Below are 27,477 nucleotides of genomic sequence, written 5' to 3'. Positions count from 1 at the left end.
CCCTCCTTATTTAATGCATTGGATAGTAGAATAGTCCTACCACCTTGAGATAGAATGGGGGAAAGAATATATGCTGCAAAACTTTTTAGCATGCTGCTCCTTCTGGTAAAGTGCTGAGTTCAAAGCTTACATTTTAATGGGATTAATCTCTGGCAAGTTACTACCTCTCAGCCTCAACTCCCTAGCTTTAAAATGGGAGAGCAAGCAAGTGGCTAGGGAGAAAAAAAACCCTCTATCATAATACTGGAATCCCATATCATCCAATAAAACTGAGGAATAGGAAATTCATGTCAGGAAAAAGGAAGTACCCAGCACATAGTTGTAATGGTAGCATCAAACTTTGATGGCTTGCTTAGCTTATGTGTTCCTATATACATAAATATGTAAAACATCATAACATCTGAAGTTCATGTGGCCTTGCTAACTACAACATGAGGAATAGCAGACTGCTTCAGGGGAGCTGTTTAACTGGGGGTGAGAGGTACTTCATATAGTGGTTTAGCAAAGTGTTGGAAGTTGATGGGACTGAGAGCCTGCCATCATCTGGAGGGCCACAAATTCCTTATCCCAATCCTGCCAGACCCGTCTGACCACAGTCAGAGCGCCAAGTGCAGAAAAGTTACCTCCAGCTCAACAGGCTGCCCTGTGCTCTGTGATATTGAGGGAAGGGATGGCCTTTAAAAAAAAACAGCCCTCTGCAAGACTAGTTAGTAAATATGAATTTATTGTTTTTTTATCCTTTAATGCAAAACAGGCATCAAATAGGATGTGCCAGCTGAACTCACTGGATAGTTTTATTTTACCCACTGGACTCTCTAATTTGTTTTGATTTTATCAGGATATTCGTCAGTGAGCCTCCTTCTGTGTATTTGTCAAGGCATTTCTTACTCAATGTTTATTTGCTAATAATTCCTGCTTCCCGGCCAACCATGCACACACCCTTCCTTTCTTTCTTTCTTTCTTTCTTTCTTTCTTTCTTTCTTTCTTTCTTTCTTTCTCTGTCCCTTGTTTACATGTCCCCCACTGTTATCAGCAGTCCACACACACACACACACACACACCCCTCTGATGTACAAATTATATTCTCTTGGCACCTGGAGGTCACTTATCCCAATCTATAGTAAACCTTAAGGTTAGCATCTGTTTTGTTATGAGATACAAGACACTTCCAGACCTGTCACTATTTTCAGGGGAATTCAATCACATAACGGCAAATTCAGGTCTTGTAATAGTAGATTGTGAGGTCTTGTGTGACAAACCTGCTTCCTCAAAAGATTGGACTTTTTGCAGTAAGGAAAGTGATGGGGAAAGTATGGAATAACTCTTGCTTTGATGCAACACCATCTAACCTCCCTGCAAACAAATTGAGACAAATACTCATTAAATAAACAATATCATCAAATCTCCCTGGAAACAGAGCAGGATGACTGGTCAATGCACAGGTCATCTGAAAGTGCCCATTGTCTGTAACTTAATATCACCAGTGCTGTTTATTAGGAAGGAGGAAGCAAACTGAATGAATCTCATAAGATGATGATACAGAGCCTGAAGAAGCAATGCAAGCAACACAAATACATCTCTCTGTCCTTCTGCAGTGGGAAGCTTCTTCACCTTAGGATTGGCTTCTTTTGGTCTGCCTGTTATTAATTGGTAGTGCCTGTTGTGGGCCTCTCTGCCAAGGACTTTCCCCCCCTCTTGAGCCTCCAGCCTGTTCCTCCCCTGTTAACAGACGGACACTTTTGGCTCGTGCGTAATATATGCAAACAACCAGTTGGAAGAGTCTATGTACGAATTACTGGCTTAAAACGGCTGCTCTTTTCCTCACTTCGGATTGAAGCTGGTGTGGGAGAAAACACACCAAAATACAGTATTGCATAAGAAAAAAACCAGGATAGATACCTTATATAGATACAGATTGTGTACACTGTGTGTACACTGGCTTCCCAAACTAACAAGGGGAGCACACTGGATGCAGAGCAAACAGGAGTGTGTACACAGCCAGGTAGCGGCAAATAAAGCGCCGTCTGAATGGAGCCTAATATAAGGCAGAATGAATCCACCACAAATGCACTGTTATGGTGTAAAGGAAATGCTGCCGAATACACGAGCCTGGAGGGGTGTCAAACCAAGATGGTCCTTGCACGGGGAACTACTCTACATCTGCAGCCTATGCAGCACCAGTTGTTTCTATGCAGGTGATGGCGGGGGAACTGGTATTTGCCTGTGTCTACCAGCTATTTGCCAAGTAGATTTTCACATGCAACCTGCTTCAGGTGTCCTAGGAATTCTGTATCGAGACACATTCACTACTTTTTAAATCAAAACTCAAAAATGTCAAAATTTACAAAAAATTATGAGCGAGAGACCTGCACGTTAGGTGCCTCAGTTGGTGGTTTCAGCAGGAAGAGCTGGCATTCTTAACATATATCCAATGTGATTTATTTGTATCTTGTGGTTTTGCTGCTCCTTATTGATTTGATTCTTCTGTTGTATTTAGTGCAGCTTTGTTGTATGTTTCTTCCTTATTGGAAAATATTTTTATTCGTCAGTTACTGTAATGAATGAGTTGCTTTAAGCTCAGCCTGGCCATTGGCAAAGTGAAATACAAATATGAAACAAAATAAAATGTGCTTCAGTTTCAAGAAGAAAAAATAGTTTTCTTTCTTTTGCATCTCTGCCCCTCAAACATTTAGGGTGCTAGCTTAGTTTTTAAAAAGAAAAACAAATATATAGAGTCTACGTGTGTATGCCTAAGCATTTGCAAGGGTTGGGGTTGGCCTTGCTGCTTTCGATTGTTGACGTCCTGCCTCTTATTCTGGCTTTCAGCTTGAATTCTCAGGCAGCTCTGCCTTCATCTTTACTGTGCCATCTGGAATCTCCATTCGCATGCTAAGATGCCGCGAGGAGCATCCCCCCTCTTGCTGCTTCTCTGGGCCAAAATGGTCTCCTCCACATGGTATGAAGGTAAGCACTGACAAGTCAGTACCAAAGTCAGGCAGGGGGAGGGGGGATAAGCTTAAGAACAAAGGTGGTAAGACTTTTTGCATTTTCTCAAAGGCAGCCTTCCTTGGGTAGCAGGCCCTTAGGTAATAGCAGGCTACCTACAGGTGTGCGTGCACATTCAGCTCCAATCTAAAGAGTGCAGCACCAGCACCATAGTGAAGGCACCACCACTGCTGCCCTCGCAGCCATGCAGCACTACTGGTAACAGGCCTAGGAAAGACCCCTGGCCTCAGAGATCTGGTTGCCACTTGGAGAGGACAGTAGAGCGGTAAATGGACCTATAGCCAGACTTGGCCTGAGACAGGCACATCTATTTTTATACACATTGTAATTAGCTGTGGTCTCCTTTTGGCCACAGCTGCCATCCGAGCAAGACCACAGTCAGTCTGTACATAGTAGGGTATCTTTGTCAAAGAAGCCCCCAAGGCATAGGCAATAGGAAGGGGGGAGGAGCACCCAGACATCCTGCAACTCCTTCGCCGCAAAAGCTTTGCAAATAATAACCCATCGTGGAACTAACTGTGGTTCCTGCTTTGCTGGGGGCAACGAAGGGCAGACGGATACGCATCTGGGGTTAGGACCATACCTAGATTGAAGTAAATATAATTCCGCCCCCTCCCCCTGCAATAGCAGGAGCTAAATTTTTCCACATGTCCTGTCTCTGGCTGATGAGGAGACCACTTGGCAAGCGATGGTTTGTCTGGAGCAGTTTCAGACAGTAAGCAGTGGGGTTGGGGTGTCGACAGGGACTGGGGGGCTGGCACTGAGTAAGCCTCTTTCCTTCCTCCGCTAAGCTTCTGAGTTTCTTATGCCTCTTGGCTCTCATGTGTTCCGCTAAAAGTCCATCCAATGCCTGGTCACTGTTAGGCAAGCAAATACCTTCAGGAGACACAGTTCTTATTGCAGTTGTCTAAATGTTTCTGGGAAACCTTGCAACAGATGTGCTTTGCCACATGTGCATGAGGCTTAAAAGGCCCTGCCTGTACAAGCTTGGGCCCTTTTCCTGGGCCAGGCTGCTGTGGCTTTAATGGCAACAAGACAGAAAAGGATTTCAGCAGGCAATGTTTTCTCCACCCTCTCTAAAAAGCAACAACCCCGAAACAATTATGAACATAGGAAGAGTCCTGCTGGGTATATCCAGCATCCTGTTTTCATAATGGCCAACCAGATGCCCAAACAGGACCTGTGCAACAGCAGTCAATTAGCTCAGTTGGTTAGAGCTTGGTGCTGGTAATACCAAGGTTGCAGGTTCGATCCCTGTATGGGACAGCTGCATATTCCTGTCTTGCAGGGGGGCGGGTTGAACGAGATGACCCTCAGGGTCCCTCCCAACTCTTTTGTTGTTTAGTCGTTTAGTCATGTCTGACTCTTCGTGACCCCATGGACCAGAGCACGCCAGGCACTCCTGTCTTCCACTGCCTCCCGCAGTTTGGTCAGACTCATGTTTGTAGCTTCGAGAACACTGTCCAACCCTCTCACCCTCTGTCATCCCCTTCTCCTTGTGCCCTCCATCTTTCCCAGCATCAGGGTCTTTTCCAGGGAGTCTTCTCTTCTCATGAGGTGGCCAAAATATTGGAGCCTCAGCTTCAGGATCTGTCCTTCCAGTGAGCACTCAGGCCTGATTTCCTTAAGAATGGATAGGTTTGATCTTCCTGCAGTCCATGGGACTCTCAAGAGTCTCCTCCAGCTCCCAACTCTACCATTCTATGATTCTATGATTCCCAGCAGCTGAAACAACCTGCCTCTAACAGCAGAGATAGCACGTGATTGCCAGTAGCCACTGGGTATGGTAGGCAAATTTGTTTCAGTGGCAGCATATCTCCAGTTCTTGTGCCATGTGAATCTAAGATAACTCTGCCCACATTGCAGCACCAATGCTAAGTTTGGTTCACACAAGGCTGGTCTATCTCTCAACCCCCAGCTATGAGCTGTGGTGAAAGAGTTGGTTTAGATTTCTTCATTTCCATCTTGGAAAAGTGTGGCCACATTTGTGATTGCTTGAGCTACAACCACTACGAGCTATGAAGGCTGACTCAGCCCTTTCCTTGCAAGGAGATGGTTAGACATACATCAGACTTTCCCTAGAGGCTGGTGGTGCAGGAACATGACACTGGAGAAGGACAATTTATGAGTGGGAAGGTAGTACCCCACAGGACGTCATTGTGTGTGGTGTGTACACGTTCTCCATGGAGATGCTGTCTAGACTAGTATTCATCCTCTCCCTGCTCCTCTCTCCTGACTACTTACCATTGCAAAACAATGGGAAGCTTGCTAGCCAGAAAGAGGCAGCGCTCCAAGCAGCTTGGTCTACACAGCATTAAGATTCCCAACTTGAATCAAAATACTGGACCAAGGAAATAAATGTAACAGGGACCAGAGAAAGCATCAGTAAGTGGAGTCCTGGCAGCTGCCCCAGGATACCAGGTGCTGCAACTGGCCCTTGCCTCTGAGCCTCATCCGAACCTGGAGAAGGTGAGCAAAAGCTCCTCCTCCTCCTTCCTCCTCACTTCCATCAGTTCTCACAAACTGGGAGAGGTCAGCCTGCACAGGCAGCAACAGGAGGGAGCACAAATAAAAAGACTGGGAGTTCCAGGAACTGGCTTCAAGGACCCTGCTGGGCTAGGCTGCGGACCTTGGTAGAAGTTCAATGGCACTGACTCCTGACACTGGCCTTTAGTGCTGGGTCATCTCTCTTGAAACATACAAGGCAGCAGTGTCTCTGGGCATGTGCAGCATGCATCCCAGTCATTATTGCCAGCGGGAGTGGGTGGGTGGGTGAGGAGCAGCTTTTCCATCCTAGGTATTTTGCATTTAGCCAGCCTCAGGCTTCTTATAGACATGAAGCGATGCTCTCAAGCAGGGCAACGGAAACATCTGGTCTTTTGCTTAGCAGAGATGTGGTTTCAGAGCTAATGCAGATGATGTTGTGCCTCATTTCAAGCATGGGTGCTAAAATTAAGAGGTGGGTCCATTCACAAACAGGAATGGGAATGATTCATGAGAGTGCCTGGGTGATGGGGGGAATGAACTGTGGCCTCTGGAATTAGAGGGAACCCAGTGGAAATGTGACCTAATTGGGTTGGAATGCCAGCCGACAGCTCTTATTCATTCATCTGGGATCCAAATTTATTCTGCTCCAATTCACTATAAAAGATATTTTTGTCTCCACATATGTCTTTCACTGATCTTTGTGGAAACGCTGGAAAGAAAAAGAAAAAGAAAAAGAAGACACACAGACACACACACAACCCTGTGTTTTGTTTTGTCTAAAGCAAAGAAAGTAAAGAGATGCTTGCAATTTATCCTTCTGGCATACATACACAGGAAAAGACAGCCTTCAAAATTATCCAACTGTTAGGAAGGGTTTGGTTAGCATGCATAGGCGTAGCCAGGGGGGGCAGGGGGGCAGCTGCTCCCCCCTACACACTATCAAGAAAAACAATAGAAATACTTAACTGACCAATCACATTGGTTCTGCCCCCCCCCCCAAGAATCCTGGCCACGCCCATGTTAGCATCACCGTTCTTCCAAGGACAATAATCCTACAAGTAGGATCCCAGATTTTTCTTAGAGGCTGCTGCTGAAAACGTACGCAGACACCTCATTGCAAGGCAAGCTTTCCACATGTTGGATACCCAAAGGACCGTTTGGAAAAGGCATCCTGAGCCTGCCCAGCATTACATCATAGTGAACACTTGAAACTTCCTTATCCTCAGTCAGGCATATGAATAGGGTGATCCAGTACATATTAGACGCTTGGAGATCGGCAAAGGCTCCTGAGAAGCTTAGCAGTTATGGGATAAGGGGACAGGGGGTCCTCTTACGGATCAGTAACTGGTTATAGAGCAGCGAGCAGAAAGTAGGAATAATGGAGAGATGTAAAAAGTGGGGGGGGGCAGGAATCTGTGTTAGGAATAGGTGAGGGAGGGTTCAGGTGCCCTACACGTTTTGGGCGAAGGCATGTTGGCAGTGGCGTAGCGTGGGGGGTGCAGGGGGGCCGGCCACACCGGGCGCAACATCTGGGGGGGGGCGCGCTCGCACTCGCAATCTAGTGGAAGAGACTCGAGTGCTAAACTCCACGGGTTAGGGGGCGCAAATTACTTGCCTTGCCCCGGGTGCTGACAACCCATGCTACGCCACTGCATGTTGGCCCCCTCAGACTCATGTGTGGATTGGAACTGTAGGTTGAGAAGTAAATCATTACACAATATCCAAAAAAGAAAATATAATAAACCTACCACCCTGTTTAACTTCCCTTCACCGCTACTCGTCTTCTCTAGAATCAGTTTTACTCTTATCATTGCATTCTGATTGTTTTTATTTTTTCTATATACATACATACGTCATTGATAATTTATTGTTTTGATGCATTTACATTTTTAATCTAAGCATATTAGCATGTCTTTTTTTAGAGCAATATTTTGTCATCAAGACATTGCCATTCGTTTTTTAGTTTTTGATTTGACGGCTGTCGTATGGATGCTGTTAATTTAGCCAATTTTAATTTAGTTTAATTTAGCCAATTTTAATCCTGGGGAATTGTATGGGGTGGGCGATGGGAGGCAGCCATCTCTCCCACTACAAACTCATATGACGTCCTTGAACTCAGTTGGCACAGGTGTCAAGACAGCGACAGCACAAAACCCAGTGGTAGCACAAAGCCCCATGCGCTACTCTCTTGGTCTGAGCCTTCATAGACAGGTTGCATGATGCCATTTCTTAGAACAGCTGATTATCGCAGCTGAACTCCCCCAACAAAGAAAGCAATTTGAATCCATTTTTAACGAAACAAATGAGACGTGTAACAAAATGTTGCAACGTCAAGTGCTGCTGATTCCAGTCACTTCATTCTGTTCCTCCCAACTAAAAGCAACAGGCTGGCAGGATTCCAGGGACACAGCATACTCAATCCTTATGAGCTGTTTCAGGAAGAGGGTTTTTCTCTTAGGGTGATTTATTTATTATTATTTTAAAAAATGTGCACCTGCAAACCTTGGGCATCCCCAAGCCTGCTGGTACCAAGGGAGTGGAAGATATGGTTTTCACTGCGTAAGAGCTTTATATCCTAAACATCAGAAATAAGGCTCACCCACACTTCTGGTAGTCCCATAATTTCTAGGCATGGGTCTGAGAGGTTTTCCTTTTGCCCCACAACTTTCCCTGGAAAAACCCATTTTTTTTACCACTGAATCAGAACAAAGGTCAATACAGTGGTACCTCTGGTTAAGTACTTAATTTGTTCCGGAGGTCCGTACTTAACCTGAAACTGTTCTTAACCTGAAGCACCACTTTAGCTAATGGGGCCTCCTGCTGCTGCCGTGCCACTGGAGCACGATTGCTGTTCTCATCCTGACGCACAGTTCTTAACCTGAGGTACTATTTCTGGGTTAGCGGAGTCTGTAACCTGAAGCGTATGTAACCTGAAGCGTATGTAACCCGAGGTACCACTGTATGCAGAAAACCCAACTGATGTTCTCTGCAAACGGTGGGTTTTTCCTGCGGAAAGTGGCAGGACAAATTAAGAACCTCTCAAACCCGTACCTAGAAATTGTGGGACAAGCCTAAGTGTGGATGAGCTCATAGAGGGAGTGGTTTAGGGGCAGTCTTCTCCTGCAGTAGCCAGCGAATATTTCATCATCACCCTTGCTATCATTTCATTTCCTTGCATTTGTGAATCACTTCCCATGAGGCACCCCAAAGCGATTCACAAAATGATAAGCTATATAGAACAGGTACACATATAAAAGCAGTTAAGACAATTGCAAACATAAAAACGATTATTAAAAATGATTGTAACTATAAAAAAAACCAGTTTAAGACAGCAGCATATACATAAAATCAAGACAGATACCAAGTGGAATAAAGGTTTCATAAGGCTTGTTGGAAGGTGAACATTTTTCGCAGGCAATACAGGGGGTGCCTGTCTGATATGCATTGGGAGGGAGTTCTGCCATGCAAAAGGTCCGATTCCATTATTGTGCAGAATAGACCTCCTAACAGGATGGTAAGTGCAGGGTTTTGTGTGTCAAGGTCCCCAAGCCACCCCTAAATAAATTCACACTTCACACCATAATTTTTGTTTTGGCATAATTTTGGCCACAACTTTATTAAAATACAAACAATGTGAGTGGTTGCTTAGGCATTGGTTGCGACTATATGTCCCCGCCCAGGGACAGAACTGGCAAGCCAGCGAAGTTAGTAAAGGAAAACATTTTATGGGGAGTAGATGGAGCTGGGTACGAGATCCTCACCTCTCCCCAAATGCTCCCAGGGGCTCTTGTGTGGCCCTATCCCCCTTTACAGGGGTGCAGACAAAAGCATGGTGAGCCGCTGGATTCCTTTAACGGAATACCCTTGCTGCAGCAGCATTGGAGGGGCAGGCACAGCCAATCCATACCCCTCCATCAACCAATTTTCTAAAACCAATGCCTAACCGCAACCTTACAAGTTGTGACGATTTTCTATGCAGTAGGCAAAAACCAAATGGCACCAGCCAATCAGCCAAATGGACAAAATTCCTACCAGGCCCCTGCCCCAAAAGCAGACGACACTATGACAGGCATAGCAAAGTCAAACGCAACAAACACCCTAAAATTAGGGAGGGTGGGCGACTGATCCGATGCACGCAGCAAAAAGAGGAAGCTCAACGCTGCGCGCAGGGAATATATTAAACTCAGGCTGTCACTCAAAATTGGCAACATCAAACTCTCCCCAGCAACCCAAGGAGTCCAATCACACTTTGGGCCAACCAAACCAAGGAGAACACGCTTTCTCTCCTACAGAATGCAGTGATTAGTTGGGTACCGTATGTAGCGGCTGACGTGGTCCTAGCAGATCCGAAGCCTATCCTGGTTCCAAGCTGTATATTGCTTTGTGCACTGATACCAGCACCTTGAACCTCATCTTGTAGCTAGGTGCAATTATTTCAGCAGTGAGGTAGTAATGAGCCTCTGAGCTGCCACATTTTGCACTAGCTGCAGCTTCTGGGTCAGCTTCAAGGGCAGTACCACACAGAGCATGTTGTAGTAATCCAACCTGGAGGTTTACCAGTGCATGGCTGACAGTGGTCAGGCGAGCCCAACCCAGAAATAGTTGCAGCTGCCTTACCAACTGAAGCTGGTAAAAAGGCTTAATAGATTTAAGTTGCACTCTGGCAATCTCTGCTTCCATGCCATCTCCATGTTGCTTCCTGCATTTAACAGACCTGGCATAAAAAACTGTTTAGTCTGGTGGTTCATGCCAGCAGCCCTAACCAGGCTGCTCCTGGGAAGAAATATTTGTGCAAGAACTTTTTTCGGAGAGTATATGCTCTAATGATTGGTTTTGAGGTTGGGAACCCAGTTCACGAATGTACATCCTCTCCCCTCCCTTGACCTACTGAATTCAACACCAGATGCTATTCATAAAGGGATTTTAGCAGGTAGAGCCTCACCTTTGTAGGTGTCTTATTCACCAACTTCGATGCCCTTTCGAGGATGTTTCAGAAGATGACAAGTTGCAACCAAGATTTGCAAGACCTGCATGATGGATCCCAACATAAAGCAACTTCTTAATGCCTCTCTTCAAGTACTATATAACTTTGGAGACATTTATAAGATCACTTTGCTTGTGAGGAAAAAGTGCTGGAAACTTGTGCTGTCTTAGTATGATTTTGATTTGCAAATGTACAGGTAGAACAGGCAGAACTCAAGTAGGCATAGGAAAAGTCCCAAAGCTTATTTTCTGACTGGGGCTTTAAAAAAAATTATTCTTTCTCTCCCTCCACCAACCCCACCAGAGGTGGATTTTGAGCAGTGCATCCAGTTCAGTCACATTGAGCGTGGAGACTTGGGGGTGGCGCAACTAGGATTTGAATGGAGCATGAGAGGTGTGGGGGGGGGGGTGTTTTGCTGAATTTTGATGTCTCACACAGGGCACCACTGAAATTTGAGACCCCAAGATCCACCACAGACACCCTTTGTTTCTTTTTCTTACCATCTGGCTTGAAGAAGACCTTTGGAGGTCAAACGCTTGTGACATTTCAGTCAGTCCTATTAAGTACATTTTCCTGCATTTCTGGATTTTTGCCCCTGACCTGCCTCCCCTCCCACCCACCCACCCATGACAAACATGGCTACCCGCTGCAGTTTGCGTCTTGTGCATTTGTGTAATCAGTAGCAAAATTTCAAAAGAAATCCCCAACGGACAGATCAGGGACCAAGATGATTTCTGGGATGAGGAACCAAACTCAAGACTTCCCCTGGGCAATGGCATCATTGGCTCAGATTTGGAACCAATTTGGCAGAGTCTGCATCATTGTAGGGGTGATGTTATTCTGATTTGGGACAGAAACAAGCAGGGCTTCCCCCCCCCCATCCAGAACTCATTGGAACTCACCAGTGGCGCCATTGCCATTATAAGAGAACAAGGGAGGCGTTCGTGGTAAATTCCGGCACCTGTTTTTCTAGAAAAAGAGCACTGGGAACAAGGATAATAATAATAATATTATTATAATTTATTATTTGTATCCTGCCCATCTGGCTGGGTTTCCCAAGCCACTCTGGGCGGCTTCCAACAAAGATTAAAAATACATTAAAATGTCACACATTAAAAACTTTCCTGAACAGGACTGCCTTCAGATGTCTTCTAAATGTCAGGTATGTAGACCATGGGTAGGAAACTAAGGCCTGGGGGCCGGATCCGGCCCAATCGCCTTCTAAATCCAGCCAGCAGAAGGTCGAGGAATCAGTGTGCTTTTACGTAAGTAGAATGTGTCCTTTTATTTTAAACGCATCTCTGGGTTATTTGTGGGGCATAGGAATTTGTTCTTTTTTCCCCTCCAAAATATAGTCCGGCCCCCCACAAGGTCTGAGAGACAGTGGACCGGCCCCCTGCTGAAAAAGTTTGCTGACCCCTGATGTAGACAATCTGGAGATGAGCATTGTCACTTTCTGTTTCTCCCTCCTTTGTGCCAGGATCTGGCTACTCCGCTGCAGAAAGGCAAACCAACGAGGTGTATGCTGAAGAAACCTCCCATGTTCTTGCTCCAGAATATCGAGGTAAGCATTTTCAGATTGGTAGAGCTAAATAATCTTAAAAAGTGCACTGCCATCCAAACGATATTGGACTGCAATTTCCATCAGCACTGACCATTGGCCAGGCTGAGTAGGGCTGATGGGAGTTGGGGTCCAATGACCTATGGAGGCCAGCCATTCTCAGTAATTTTCATGTGATCTTTTGGAAGGCCCAGCTGTGCCCAGGTCGCACATACATCATTCTCTGGGGGAGGGGACAGTTTGGGGCATCCTTGGAAAGGTGCCATCTTTTTGGCTCTTCATCCCTCCTGCAGCCTGAGGGATGCAAGAGGCAAGCAGTAAGGGTGTCAGGAACCCACATAGACACATTGATTGGAGGTGTGAGGAGGGAATGGGACCTCAATTACTAGCCCTAGTGCAATCACCATACACCCACTAGCCATACTTCTCAGGGGCTGAACATAGAGCATTAGTGAGCAAGGACTGTAGGCATATAGGGGTCTTACATGGAACTCCATCTAGTTTCCCAGTTGTGAGGAAGAGCCCTGTATGCTCAAACATTGGGTGAGCATATTCTCATTAATGCAATGCTTCACATGCTCAAACATTGGGTGAGCATATTCTCATTAATGGCATGCTTCACATGTTTGGTGTATGGCGTCTGCGCACTCCTAGGCCCCACTTGCATTTCAAGCACTATAATATTGCTGTAACAGTCGTGGCTTTCCCCAAAGAATATTGGGAACTGTCATTTGTTAAGGGTGCTGATAGGTGTTAGGAGACGCCCTCAGGAGACCCCCTATTCCCCTCACAGAGCTACGATTCCCAGAGTTCCCTGGGAAAATGAATTGTTTGTTAAACCACTCTGGGAATTTTCCACTCTGTGAATAGGGGAATAGGGGTCTCTTAACAACTCTAAGCGTGGGATGCAGGTGGCGCTGTCTGTTAAACCACTGAGCCTAGGATTTGCTGATCAGAAGGTCGCGGTTCGAATCCCCACAACAGGGTGAGCTCCCGTTGCTCGTTCCCTGCTCCTGCCAACCTAGCAGTTCGAAAGCACGTCAAAGGGCAAGTAGATCAATAGGTACCTCTCCGGCGGGAAGGTAAACGGCCTTTCCGTGCACTGCTCTGGTTCACCAGAAGCGGCTTAGTCATGCTGGCCTCATGACCCGGAAGCTGTACGCCGGCTCCCTCGGCCAATAAAGCGAGATTAGCGCTACAACCCCAGAGTCGGTCACGACTAGACCTAATGGTCAGGGGTCCCTTTACCTTTAACAACTCTAAGCACCCTTAGCAAACCACAGTTCCCAGGTGGTATAAGAGTGCTAAATATATAGTTGTGGTCAGAGAGACTGAGGGGAGCCTTGTAGGCCATCTAGGTAATTTACCTGCTCAAATTGGAAAACCTAGAAACAGAAGAGCCCACCACAATGTTGGGTCCCTATCTGCACTATAAAGCACTATCATAACACTTTAACAAGCCATGTCTTCCCCCAATGAATCCTGCGAACTGTAGTTTGTAAACAGTGCTAGGCAACCATTGTGGGCAGATATTCTCTTTTCCCTTTCACACAACAGGCCCTTGGCCTGCCTGGATAATGCTAGCCATGGGGTCCTATGGGGACAGCCAACAGCTGCTGTTTTGCTCTGTGGCTGGGTCGGCCCTGACTAAAATAATTGATGTAAAGGCAGGGAAACAGCTGGCACAAAATTAATTTACCACATTTCCTGAATACAGAAGTTTGCCTGAAATGTAAAATTAGGGGCAGCTAGTTGGGCAAGCTCCAAGGCTGTGCTATTGTTCACCAGAGATGGGCCCCTGGGTCTGGTTTTCTAAGCCTGGAGCTTGTTAAGGAACAATAACAAAGAAAATTCCACAGAGCACACACAGAGTGCTTTCTTCCATGGCCAAATAACTAACCATACTAGTCAGACCTTATCCAGAGATCTCAGCCTAGTTCTGTGGGCCACACTTTTAAGGAGGATGCAAACTGAAAGGAATTTAGTGGCGGGGGGGGGGGGATGAAGATTGTCTATGGTACAGAAAGCAAATCCTATTAGGAAAGTTTAAAGAAACTGGGGGTGTTTAGCTTTGGAAAGAGAAGTCGTAGGTGGACATGACAGAAATCTTCTTATTGCTGAAGAGCTGTTGGGTAGAAAAGGACAAAAACTTACTATCTGCTGCCCCAGAGTGGGCAGAAGTAGAGGTAATGGGATTATGCCACAGGAGCATTAAATTTCAGTTGAACTTTGGGACAAACTTATTTGGGGTAAATAAACACCTGATAAATATGCCATGATAAACACCATGCTGGTATTATATTTTCTGTGTTTCACATGAAAAAGTCTCATCCTTTCACAACCATTCTGTTGTTGTTGTTGTTTAGTCGTTTAGTAATGTCCGACTCTTCATGACCCCATGGACCAGAGCATGCCAGGCACTCCTGTCTTCCACTGCATCCCACAGTTTGGCCAAACTCATGTTAGTAGTTTTGAGAACACTGTCCAACCATCTCGTCCTCTGTCGTCCCCTTCTCCTAGTGCCCTCAATCTTTCCCAACATCACGGTCTTTTCCAGGGAGTCTTCTCTTCCCATGAGATGGCCAAAGTACTGGAGCCTCAGCTTCAGGATCTGTCCTTCCAGTGAGCACTCAGGGCTGATTTCCTTCAGAATGGATAGGTTTGATCTTCTTGCAGTCCATGGGACTCTCAAGAGTCTCCTCCAGCACCATAATTCACAACCACTCATCTATTGCAAACAATGGGGGGGGGGTGGCGCCCGGATCAAATTCCCCATGGTAGATCTGAACGCATGAGCAGGTATATATGGGAGCTGGTGGTCCCTTGAGTTACGAAAGCTTTTGCTCTTGATAGCTAGAATACCTAAATGAGGTTCTCTCTCTCTCTCTCTCTCAGTTCCCCAGTGGTGTCACCTGTTGAGCATTTATCATGGGGAGGCTACATGCTATTCTCCCCGTGGAGGTAATTACCGCAGCAGCCTGGGGACGCGCTGTGAGCTTTCGTGCGACCGTGGATACCGCTTGATTGGCCAGAGGTCCGTACAGTGCCTGCTAAACCGTCGCTGGTCAGGGCATGCCTACTGCAGACGTAAGTGTCACACCAGTGTCCATAGGCCGCTCCACATTACAGCCATCCTCAGGAAGCTCCATTAAAGTACTCAATATAGGGTGCCATCAACATAACCCAAGATGAGCCTGCAGGATAGCTCAGTTGGTAGAGCAAGATACCCTTAATCTCAGGGTTCTGAGTTCAAGCCCCATGTTGGGAGAAAAGATTCCTGCATTGCAGAGAGTTGGACAAGATGACCCTTGTGGTCATGGGCACAGCCAGGATTTTTGTTAGGGGGGGCAGAACCTCCGTTAGCTATGTACAGTATTTTTAATGTTTTTTGTTGATGGGGGGGCAGCTGGCCCTCCGTGCCCCCCCCCCGGCTACTCCCATGCTTGTGGCCCTTACGATTCTATGTGTCAGAAGTAATTGCTGGCGGTGAACAGACATACACATCTATTACGTATTTTGGGAAATTATCTGTTCACATGTAGATTTCGACACCTCTTAAGATATTGTCATAAAACTTTGCTTGCTCGTTGTTCCAGAGACCAATTTTTAATCTGTGCTTCGATACAGCTGGGCATCATTTTTAATCAAGAAGGCAGGCTGAACATTTCAGAACTGTATTGATTTTCACCACTGATTTCAAGAGTGCTTTATATCAAGGGCAAAAGGGGTTTGTGAAAGGACTGAGTGTGAAGGACCAAGGGATTCATAGAAGGGTCCAGGCATATTAATCCTGCACCATTAGAACAGCTCTCAGGCAGAGGAAGCGTCCGGCCTGATCCCTCCTATGCTGCAACACCAGAATTAGTTCTGTTAGCCCAGGCAGACCAGGCAACCTAAGGAGTCAATAGGAGCTGTTGTTCCAGGCTTGCTTCCTTAGTCTGAGTAACCTGTCAATGTAGCAAAGCTCTCCCTCTTTGGATCATGCTGATTCCTGGCACAGATTGTTGAAGAATTGGACTTGCACAGGGGAAGCGGGGAGCGGAATTCAGATTCCTGCTCAATTAGCTACTCTGTGACATGAATGAATGAATGAATGAATGAATGAATCTTTATTTGTATCAGCCATTGGCCATAGCAATAAAACAACAATACGATATACAAAGAATAGAAATAAGAAGTCAGTTATATAAAATACATTTTAGGGTTTTGAATCAATAGTCAAATAGTGGATCTTATTCTGATTGCCCCAGCTAAAAACCTTGCAACCTTTGCTGTCACCTGTTCATCTTGATCTGCCAAGAGAAAGGACACTGTGGCAGTGTTTGGGCAACTGGGAATGGACAATAAAAGATGGGTGATAATCTCATTCCTCAAGTCTTTATAAAGAGTGCAAGCCAGAAGGGCATGCACCACCGATTCAGTACTGCCATCTCCACAGGGACATAAGTGTTTCCGTGTGGAATTTGTTGCAATTGTCCCTCGAGTACAGCCGAGGGCAATACATTCAATCTTGCGAGAGCAAAAGCGTGACTCTGTGACATGCCACTATCTCTCATGTTAACCTGCTGCACACAGTTGCATGGATCAGCTTCCCCAAAGCACCCTCACAGTGCTACAATTCCCAGCACCTTTAACAAGCTACAGTTCCCAGGATGTTGTTTTTTTAAAAAAAATCTGCTTAAAATACAGGTTGCAGGCATGACCTTAGTATTTTTGCTACAAAGCTTGAAACACTTTGAAGCTGGTATCCAGGGGGTTGTAACTCCATGAAGAGGCTGGGGAACTTTCAAGTTCTCTTTCTGTGCACAGAGATTCGGTGCCCTACGCTGCCAGCAATCTACCATGGATCGTACCAGTGTTCAGATGGAGTCAAGGTTGATTCTCACTGTGACTACACCTGCCGGCCTGGATACCACCGGGAAGGTGATCGCAGTCGTGTGTGCTTAGAAGACGGACATTGGAGTGGCAGCGAGCCAATTTGTGTAGGTAAATTCTTCCCGGAGCCAACCACACATATTGCATGGAATAAGTTGCCATTGCCCCTACCAGGAATGTCAGAGAATTCTGATGGAAACAGAAACGGGAGGGGAAATTGCCAGTGTATATGTACTTGACATATTTAAACTGGCTTTCCATCTGTTGGACTATCACGGCTCCCTGAGAACTCCCTAAGAATCTTCTGTGCAGAAATCTCTCTGACCAAAACAATGGAACTACAGTTTCCAAAGACTGCTAAGGGGAATGGCCATTAAACCAGCTGGGGATATGTATTTTGGACAGCTAGCTACTCCACAGTCATTCAAACCACAACCTAAAGTATCTATTTAAGAATACTTATATCATGCTTTATAGCCCTGAGGGGCTCCCATTTGCCTTAGTGGTCCAACCTCAACAGTTTTATCCCAGAGATTTTAGTGCATTTCCATGTCACCTTCCCATCTGCAAAAAGTCCATTTTTTAAAAAATGGATTTGTTGGAAAAGAGCACTTTAATCCAGTTTAATGGCACAAACCAACATTTCCGGAATGCTCTTGAATCCCTCCTGCAAAATACTGATAATTTGGATGTGGCCAGTCATTTGTCATTCAGGCCCAAGGCGGAAACTTTCCTCCTAGTTGCTGCCTGTTTCCATGGAGTTCCTTTCTGATTCTACTCAAGCAGACATAGAGCCTCCGAAAATCCAATGTCCTGAGTCTCGAGAGCGAATGGCAGAACCCAACAAGCTGACAGCCACTGTGTACTGGGATCCACCTCGGGCAAAGGACTCCGCTGATGGTGTCATCAAACAGTAAGCTTGGGGGAGGCTGCACTGGGGTCTCAGCACCGTTTTAAGGATTCTTTTTGGAAGAATAAGTTCAAACCCAGCCCTCATATTTACATCCTGACATATCTCTCTGTCTTTCGAGTCCAGGATGACACTCCGGGGCCCAGAACCAGGATCCGAGTTTTCTGAAGGAGAACACATTATCCGCTACACCGTCTATGACCAGGCATACAACCGAGCAAGCTGCAAGTTTTTTGTGCGCATCCAAGGTAAAGGATAGGACCTTCCCTCATCTCTCCAAGGCATTACACTAAATGTAAGGTTGCTGCTTACACCTTTGCCTCTTCTCTTAAATAGGAGCAGTGAGAGAGGCATGGTTTAGATTTCAACCGTGGGTAGGTTTTACCCCTGTCTCCAGGCCATGGTGCCATTGGAAATTCTCTCCTCTGAGAGCTTTGTTTGCCAATAACAACATTCCAGTTGGAGAGAATAGCAGCTTGGCAGGTGGAGGTGGAGTATTTTTGGCAAGAGAAGTTCCAATCCGCATCAACTCCCCATCCAGCCCCATTCCTCCATGACTCCTGCCAGGAGGTTGGAAGATACAAGTTCAAACCATTCATTTAAAATAGCATGTGGTTTGGCACCAAGGCCAGACCAGGACATTTTGTTACTTGCTACAAATGCCATGTTCTGATCCAAAGCCAGGTCTGATGGGGAATGGGGCAAGGCAGAGTTGCAGGACCTTGGATAGTTCTGAATAAGCAAGCTTGGGAGCAGCCTGAGGAGTTCTAAGCTTCTGTCGCCAGACTACCTCTGCTAGAATCCACTCCCTTGTGGGATAACTTTAGATTGTTCCCAGTTCCTTGGGAACAGGTGGTTAAACCACTCTGATAATTGTAGTTCTGAGAGGATTAGGAGTTTCATAACACCACTCAGCACTTTTAACAGATTAGTCCCTAGGGTACCCTAGGGGGGTGTCATGCCTGTCAAAGTGGCACCACAGTAGTTTAAATGCACAAGTGTGCATGTGGCCTGTGTTGTGTTGGAGGCGAGGAAGACTTTGGGTTCTGATTCCTAACCTTCCCTTCCACAGTGAGTCGCTGTCCTGTTCTAAAACCACCAGAGCACGGTTATGTCAGCTGCACCTCAGCAGGGAACAACTACGGAGCTACCTGCGAGTACCACTGTGATGGAGGCTATGAACGCCAGGGTGCCCCCTTGAGGGTCTGTCAGTCCAGCCGCCAGTGGTCTGGCTCTCAGCCCACGTGCATTCGTAAGTGTGTGTTGGGGTTGAGGGCAGAAGAACTAGGGTAAAGGGCAACAGTTGTACCCAAAATCAGTTCTACTCAGAGTACACCCTTTGAAATGAATAGGCATGATTTAATGTAGGTCTGTTGATTTGAAAGGGGTCTGCTCTCGAGTAGAACTTAACTGGATGCAAGCTTATAAGCAGCCTCACAGGTTGCTGCTGAGGGGAAAGCAGGATATACCTTTAAAACTAATGCCTCTGAGATCACAGTGATGCTTCCACCATGACATCACTGCTCTGAGCTCCAAATGACATCATCTCGGTTATTGTTTTCCATTTCTAACAGCAGCCGCGTCAGTTGGGGAGAAGCCAGATTGCAGAGAGCATTTTTGGGTCCATTGTTAGATTAGCTAGGCATTGTATTTACAGACAAAGCAGGCAATTGTTTCAAAATTAGCCAGCTCCAAAAACTCTCTCCAACTCCACCTACAGCTCAGTTAGAAACAAACACATCAGAGCAGCCACTGCTTGGTGACATCAGCTTCAGCTCAGAGTATTGTTTTGCAATCAAGCATCACTGTGATCTTACGCAGTTAACGCAAGTATTTGTTTTAAATGTATTTGCCTCATTCCTGCTACGTGCGTGGAAGGCATGCACACACACACACACACACACACACACACAAAAACACTCTGCAACTAGTAGGCAGGACTATTGCCTGGCTTGCTGGCCGTAGATGTCCAAGCAAGAGTTGTTGAAGGCTGGACATTATTTGTGTGTCTTGGGGGTGTTTTCTGACCAGCAAACAGGACACAAACATCAGCAAGCATCCCAGGGGCATCCCCAGAAAGGGAGAAATGTCAAGGAAGATACAAAAGGCTTAGCGGGCAGGTTTTGTGTGTGTAAGATGGGCTGAGAATCCAAACTTCCCTAAATGCATTTACTTACCATCTATGCAGAAAACCTATAATAAATAACTCCCTAAAGTACTAATAGGGGACGTGGGTGGCGCTGTGGTCTAAACCACTAAGCCTCTTGGGCTTGCCGATCAGAAGGTCAGCAGTTTGAATCCCTGCGATGGGGTAAGCTCCCGTTGCTTGGTCTGTGCTCCTGCCAACCTAGCAGTTCGAAAGCACGTCAAAGTGCAAGTAGATCAATAGGTACCGCTCCGGCGGGAAGGTAAATGGCGTTTCTGTGCGCTGCTCTGGTTTCACCAGAAGCGGCTTAGTCATGTTGGCCACATGACCCGGAAAAACTGTCTGCGGACAGACGCTGGCTCCCTCAGCCTGTAAAGCAAGATGAGCACTGCAACCCCAGAGTCATTTGCGACTGGACTTAACTGTCAGGGGTCCTTTACCTTTTACCTTTTTAAGTTGCTAATAGACAATCAAAAATGCTGTGGAGAGAGAGAGAGAGAGAGAGAGAGAGAGAGAGAGAGAGAGAGAGATGATAGTAGATAGATAGATAGATAGATAGATAGATAGATAGATGAAACAACCATTAGCCCTGTTGGTAAATACAATGCCTGGCTAAACTAACAATGAACCTAAGAATGCTCTCTGCAATTCAGTTATTTCCCAGCTGATCCAACTGCTGATAGAAATTAGAAACAGCAACTGAGATTATGTCAGTTGGAGCTCAGAGTAGTGATGTCATACTAGAAGCATCACTGTGATCTCACATATTTATGTATGCAACCATGACTACCCGAATGATATATGCCCAAAATTGGAAAGAGGAACAGCCCCCCCCCCCCCGCAAAGAGACGATTGGCAATTAAAACTGATGGAATATGCAGAGATGGCAAAACTAACCAGCAGATTAACAGATCAAGATGATAGACTTTTTGTGATAGAATGGGGGGGGGGGGATTTGTTAAATATGTGAAAACAAATTGTAAACAGTTAAAAACATTAGCAGGATTAATCTAAACATGAGCAGGAAGAAATTTAAAGGAATTATAAAGGATAAATTTGTTTTTTAAAAAGGATAAATTAAGATATGCAGTAAGAAAATGACAGAAAAATAAGAAACCGCAGAAGGGGTCACAGAAAATATTATTCAGTTTGTGTAGATTTATATCCACTGTTGAATGCTGTTAAATGAGAAAATGGGAAATAAAATACAGGGAGCTCTGATCTCAGAGGCATCTCTTAGTTTTAAATGTATATCCCACTTCCTAGTGTTAGCCCTACATGGGGATTGAAGATGCTTAAGTATCAGGTTCTTTGAGGTCCAAACATTCTCAAAAATCCTGCCTAAGGTTACACAGAGTGAAGCTTCTCCTCCACTGCACTTTTATGACATAAATCAGACCTGAAATCATTGCTTTACAGTGCGGTATCCATTCGGTTCTTGCTTTGAATTGAGAAATGGAAACAGGGAGACGATTCAGGGCACACAGGCTATTCCAGATCTCAATGCTCCTTCGTGGTTCCACTGCTAAACATCTGAATGGGGCTTCTAAGCACATGCAAGTGAATACACTTGAAACCTCTGCGCAGTCAGGAGTCATGACATGTCTAGACAGGGCCTTGCACCCAAGGAAACCTTAGAGCCAGATGCAATTCAATGTCATCTCACACTGCTGGATATGTTGGTGTGTGATTGGTGATTATCCAAATCATATATGGAAAATTTACTGCTTGGTTGCAGAAAACCTCAAAAGTGGTCATTTGGATACTATAATTCCAGTTTCTTATTCTTTTCTACATATTTTTGCTGTTATTGGCACTGGGACATTGTATTTGACACCAAAAAAGTAAAAAGGGGCGAGAATCTATTGAATGCTTTTTTACTGGCCCTATAGATATATGATCTGGAGTTCTTTACAAGTGTTATGAAAATTTTACTGTTCTGATGGCAGAAAATTATTATCGATGTTGAAGGAAACAGCAGTGGTGGACTTTGGGCTCTCAAATTTCATTGGGCTTGTTCTGAACTTTGGTTCAGATAGCTCACTTGGTTAGAGCGTGGTGCTGATAACGCCAAGGTTGCAGGTTTGATCCCCATATAGGATGGCTGCAAATTCCTGCATTGCAGGGGGTTGGACTAGATGATCCTTGGGGTCTTTCCAATGCCCCAAGTCTCTAATTCTGTGAACTGGAAACCCCATTTCAGCATTGTTAGAACATGGGAGAGGAACCTGTGTTCCTTCAAATGTTCCTGGACTCCAACTCCAATCATCCCTGACCATTGACTATTACAGCTAGGGCTGATGTGAACTGGAGTCCAATAGCTGGAGGACCAGTGTTTCCTCATCCTCAACTTAGAACCTGGAAGAAATGGCTGTTGGGGCAGTGATGAATAACATCTTCCCCTACCATGGTCCTTCTGAGCATATTGTTGCATTGCCAGCTTAAGAGCAGTGATTAAGGTAAAGGTAAAGGGACCCCTGACCATTAGGTCCAATCGTGACTGACTCTGGGGTTGCGGCGCTCATCTCGCTTTATTGGCCGAGGGAGCCGGCGTAGCGCTTCCAGGTCATGTGGCCAGCATGACTAAGCCGCTTCTGGCGAACCAAAGCAGCGCATGGAAACACCGTTTACCTTCCCGCCGGAGTGGTACCTATTTATCTACTTGCACTTTGATGTGCTTTCAGACTGCTAGGTTGGCAGGAGCAGGGACCGAGCAACGGGAGCTCACCCCATCACGGGGATTCGAACCACCAATCTTCTGATCGGCAAGTCCTAGGCTCTGTGGTTTAACCCACAGCGTCACCCGCTGATTACAAGGAACCAAATCTTTTCACTAGCTGTAGGTCAACGCCCCTTAGTGTTCCTGAAGAGAGGGGACTGGAAGTGAAAGTGTGTGTGCTCAGCTGAGAGCACAAAGTATAGACAAGATCCATTTGCACCATTGTGACCAACCATGTGAACCAATTTGGGTATCTGAGATGATATCCCTAGCAAAGGAGTGGGGGCAAGGATCCTATGGCCCTCCAGATGCTATTGAACTACAACTCCCATCAGCCCTTACTAGCTATACTGATTGGGACCCAGGTGAGTTGGAGTCCAACAGGTTCACTTGACCTATTGTGTGAGCAAGGTTAGTAATCTGGCTCCACTCCCCAGAAAAGTAACAGCGGTGATGGCAGAAAGGAGGCATTTGGGGGGGACACTCAGAGATGTTCGTCAGTCTCCATTCCTACAGTGTGGCAGGTGGCCCTGTTGCCACTATTACTGCTCTCCATTCTTCATATTGCTACCCGTCTAGCATGTACCCATCTAGCATGCTAAAACCCTGTGTCTTCTCATGCTCTGCTGACAGCCATGCAGATCAATGTGGATGTGAACTCTGCTGCCGGCCTTCTGGACCAATTCTATGAAAAGCGCCGGCTGCTCATCATCTCTGCTCCTGATCCTTCTGACCGCTACTATAAGATGCAGAACAGCATGCTGCAGGTAAGCCCTTCCTCTTGAGTTTCCATCCTAGAACTCACACCCTTCCTTCCCTTCTCCAGCTACTGGGTTCCTCCAGCCATTTGCTTCTCTCTTCACTGCAGCAAGCCACATGTGGGCTGGACTTGCGCCACATCACCGTCATTGAGCTGGTGGGGCTGCCGCCTCACGAGGTGGGGCGGATCCGTGAGCACCGACTCTCAGAGAACATCATTGAAGGGCTCAGGTTAGTGGTGCAGAGTGGCTGGCAGACGTTCAGGTTCAAATCCCTGCTCAGTGACGAATGTTACTGGCCTTGGGCAACCACTTGCTTGGATGTTACAAAGAGAAGAGTGCGCATGATAAGGCAAAAACAAAATGAAGAGGGGGTCTATTTTTCCCACATTTGTAATTTTTAATTTGTGCGATTCAGCTGCCACAAAATGTGGTGGAGACCACTTAGAATTTAAAAATCTTTAAAGCCAACAGTGAGCGTATTAACTTATGGTCTGTGTGTGTGGTTTGGGAGCTGCACAATCAGGGGGAAAACAATGCTGTCCAGGGTTGTAAAGACTACGGAGAGAATAATTGGGTGCACTCTTCCCACCTTGGATCAAATCTATGCTTCCAGGTATATCTGCAGAGATAGCGCAGGATAGTGCGCACCCCGAAAATGATTCTTTCAGCTTCTGCCTTCTGGAAGAAGGTACAGGGTTATAAAGACTAGGACTAGCCGTTTGAGAAACAGTTTCTACCCAAATGCGATTTTGATTTTAAACGCATTGTAAGGAGTCTGTATGGGAGTATATTGTATTTAAAAATGGGGTATCAGAGTTTTTAGGGGGCTAACCAGGTTGGGATAGCTGGGATAGCAGGCTTGTTGGGTTTTGAATGTTTTATGTAGATTTTCAATTTCGTTGTCTGTATGGGACAATGACAATAAAGGTATTGTATCGTATCGTACAAGCCAATATGGCTACATGCATCTTCCAGGTTCAGAACAATTAAAGGGCTGTTATTGTCTTCATGTCCTGCTTGTAAAATTGCAAGAAGCATTTGGGTGTCCGCTATTGGAAACAAGATGGTGGACTAAGTGGAGCTTTGATCTGATGCTATGAAGATGGCACCAGGTCCTTCATTCATCTCAGTGAACTGGCGTCTGGAATAAAATGTGGTGGACCTCGAGACGTATTTCCCTTTGCCTATATTGCTCCAGTTCTGAACCTGTTGTATCCACTGACTCACTCCATGATGCGGATAGATACCTTGGCTTTAGTTGCAGTGGAACAGCAAGCCAATAGCAAACTGGCAACTGGTGGCTTCTAGTAGTTGTTAGCCATGGGGAAGCCAGCAACAGAGACTCCCCCAAAGATTGCAGTGATCAGGCAGGGATTGAAGGGCTCAGACAGTCCTAGAGTTATCCTGCTCCCAATGGCCTTATAAAATAATGCAAAAACATTGAACCTGGCCTGGTAACACATAAGCAGTCAGTCAGGGCAAGCACTCAAGTTACATGCTGGCTCCCTAGGGCCTCCAGATATGGGGAAGCTGGGTATGGCCTTGCCCTTATTGGTCATCACATGGTGTCAGGAGCAGGAAAATTCAAGCTACTGCAAAGGAAGGTTTGGAGCACACTTAAAAGAACTGAGGCTTGGTGTTTCCTACTTCTCATGGGAAATGCTTGGCGGAATAAAGGGTCAGGTGACCTGACAGGTGAGCAGCTGCAACTGCCTGTCAATGTGGCCGACGGAGGGTTAGCTAATTGCGGATCTGGCCCTCTGGCCAAAAGCAGTTCCCATCCCTGCTCTAAAACCACTACCCTCCATGAGCTCTTAGGGTCTCCAGCAAACTGGCAATCAGCCAACCTTCTGTTTCTATAGGCAGTTCCTGCATATCACCCGCTCCCGCTTCAACGTTGTGTTGGTCGACAAAGAAGGCGTGGACCGTGAGCGCTACATCCAGCCTCTGACACCGGACGAGCTCTTTTCCTTTGTGGATACCTACCTGCTGAGCAACCACGAAGTGCTCCAGAGGGAACAGAACAGGGACACATGCGAGTGATAATGGGCTGCTCCATCCACAGGAGTCACAGTGGACACCTTTTGACCTCTCACATGCCCTGCCTGCTAAGGGAGAGCCAGGTCTTCCCTTTCAGCATTGAACTGGAGGTGAAACAGAAGGGAGGAAATTGCTGAAGTTGAACCAACAAGGACCGCAGAACCTGCAGCGCCCCGGGCCACATCCACATTAAGAAAGGGGAAATAATCATAACTATTCCTGTAGGGATTATCCAGGAGGATGTCTTTTATTTTGTGCCTACCCTTTTCTAGACAAGAAGTACATTCCACAGCGCGCGCGCGTGTGTCTCTCTCTCTCTCTCTCTCTCTCTCTCTCTCTCTCTCTCTCTCTCTCTGCGTGTGTGTGTGTGTGTGTGTGTGTGTAAAGGTATCACAACCAGAGGATAGCCCAGAATCACAGCTCTTCTCTCTTTTTCAAGAGCAAACCAGCAATCTATGTGGAGAAGGTCCCGTTCTGGTTACAGCTACATTAAGTGGAAGGCACCTTCTCTTCTTTAAAGAGTATACAGTGGTACCTCAGGTTATATACGCTTCAGGTTACATACGCTTCAGGTTACAGACTCCACTAACCCAGAAATAGTGCTTCAGGTTAAGAACTTTGCTTCAGGATGAGAACAGAAATCGTGCGGCAGCAGCGGGAGGCCCCATTAGTTAAAGTGGTGCTTCAGGTTAAGAACAGTTTCAGGTTAAGAGCGGACCTCCAGAACAAATTACGTACTTAACACTGTACATGTTTCTGCTCACTCCTTATCTCCTTTTAGTCAGTGCAGTAGTTAATATACTGAGAATTAAAAGCATCCTGGTTGGAACGCCTAGGAATTTGGCACCTCTACAGCAGGCGGAATGAATATACAGTGGTACCTCGGGTTAAGTACTTAATTCGTTCCGGAGGTCCGTACTTAACCTGAAACTGTTCTTAACCTGAAGCACCACTTTAGCTAACGGGGCCTCCCGCTGCTGCCGCACGATTTCTGTTCTCATCCTTAAGCAAAGTTCTTAACCTGAAGCACTATTTCTGGGTTAGCGGAGTCTGTAACCTGCGTCGTATGTAACCTGAAGCGTATGTAACCCGAGGTACCACTGTAAACCTTTTTTTATTTAGCGGAACCTCCCCCCCCCCCCCCCGTGTTTTACAGCTGAGGAACAGAACATGTGCCAAAACTTTGAAACTGCAGAGGGTGGCTTCAAAGTAAGACAGTACTTTCTAAAGAGGTATTTTGCTACTTATGGACTCCCACAGCTGGGCTGGTGCTGGTGGGAGAAGCAGTCCAAAAAACATCTCTGGGGAGGACCAGGTTGGCAGAGGCTGCCCTGGAATACCTGAGCCCCATCAGCCTTAAAATAATGGGCTGTGTGATGCTCAAATCAATGGGGGGAGGGCATGGTCCTGTATCACCAGTGGGTCTCCACTCCCCCTGTACCTCCATAGTGCTCTACCACATTTATATACCAATAATTGCTAGGCACATTCAACCAGTGATCAGCTTAGTATTGGAGTCCCATTGACTTGGTCTGCTCAGAGAACATTAAGGCAAAGGTGCTAGGCTATGCTGGTTTCCCAGGAGAGAGGGTGGTTATTATGGGGAGCATTAAAGAAATACCCAAATCCCCTGCACAAAATTCAAACAGCGTTATCTATTCTCCTGTTCTCAGGACTTCTCACGAAGCAGTGTAGATCTTCTAGTCCTAGTTCCCACTGTGGTGATAAGTATGCGCTCTGGATTCTAACCTTTCCAAGCTAGGGGTAAAAGGCTCACATAGCTGAATGTTCTTCCATACACACACACATAAAACCTGCCCCCAAACAAAAGACACTCTCTCTATAACAAGCGAAAGGGTTCTTATCTAATTTCCTCTTAATATTCCGTCTTCAATAATCTGAAGGGCTGTTACACAGAAGATGGAACAAATTTATTCTCTTTTGCTCCGGAATGAAGGCCTAGAGCTAATCGGTAGACACTACAAGGA

General features: G+C 46.1%; 1 protein-coding gene across 2 annotated transcripts in view; it reads left to right on the top strand.

Annotated features, from left to right (window-relative positions):
- The window catches only part of SRPX2 (sushi repeat containing protein X-linked 2), a 30,296-nt gene extending 4,516 nt beyond the window's left edge, over window positions 1-25,780 (top strand). The window contains exons 3-12 of one of the 2 annotated variants that reach the window (XM_080990495.1): window positions 2,827-2,964; window positions 11,958-12,041; window positions 14,934-15,125; window positions 16,848-17,024; window positions 17,697-17,826; window positions 17,950-18,071; window positions 18,896-19,075; window positions 23,322-23,455; window positions 23,557-23,678; window positions 25,312-25,780. In XM_080990495.1, coding sequence (XP_080846621.1) covers window positions 2,895-2,964; window positions 11,958-12,041; window positions 14,934-15,125; window positions 16,848-17,024; window positions 17,697-17,826; window positions 17,950-18,071; window positions 18,896-19,075; window positions 23,322-23,455; window positions 23,557-23,678; window positions 25,312-25,492 — 1,392 coding nt within the window. In that variant the 5' untranslated portion in view covers window positions 2,827-2,894 and the 3' untranslated portion in view covers window positions 25,493-25,780. The remainder of the gene's footprint in view (window positions 1-2,826; window positions 2,965-11,957; window positions 12,042-14,933; window positions 15,126-16,847; window positions 17,025-17,696; window positions 17,827-17,949; window positions 18,072-18,895; window positions 19,076-23,321; window positions 23,456-23,556; window positions 23,679-25,311) is intronic. The other variant, XM_080990496.1, reaches the window with a different exon arrangement.
- Window positions 25,781-27,477: the final 1,697 nt, after the last annotated feature.

The sequence above is a fragment of the Podarcis pityusensis genome (genome assembly GCF_964106645.2).
Source record: "Podarcis pityusensis genome assembly, chromosome: Z".
Taxonomy (NCBI): Eukaryota; Metazoa; Chordata; class Lepidosauria; order Squamata; family Lacertidae; genus Podarcis; species Podarcis pityusensis.
This window is presented reverse-complemented; position numbering and strand designations above follow the sequence as displayed.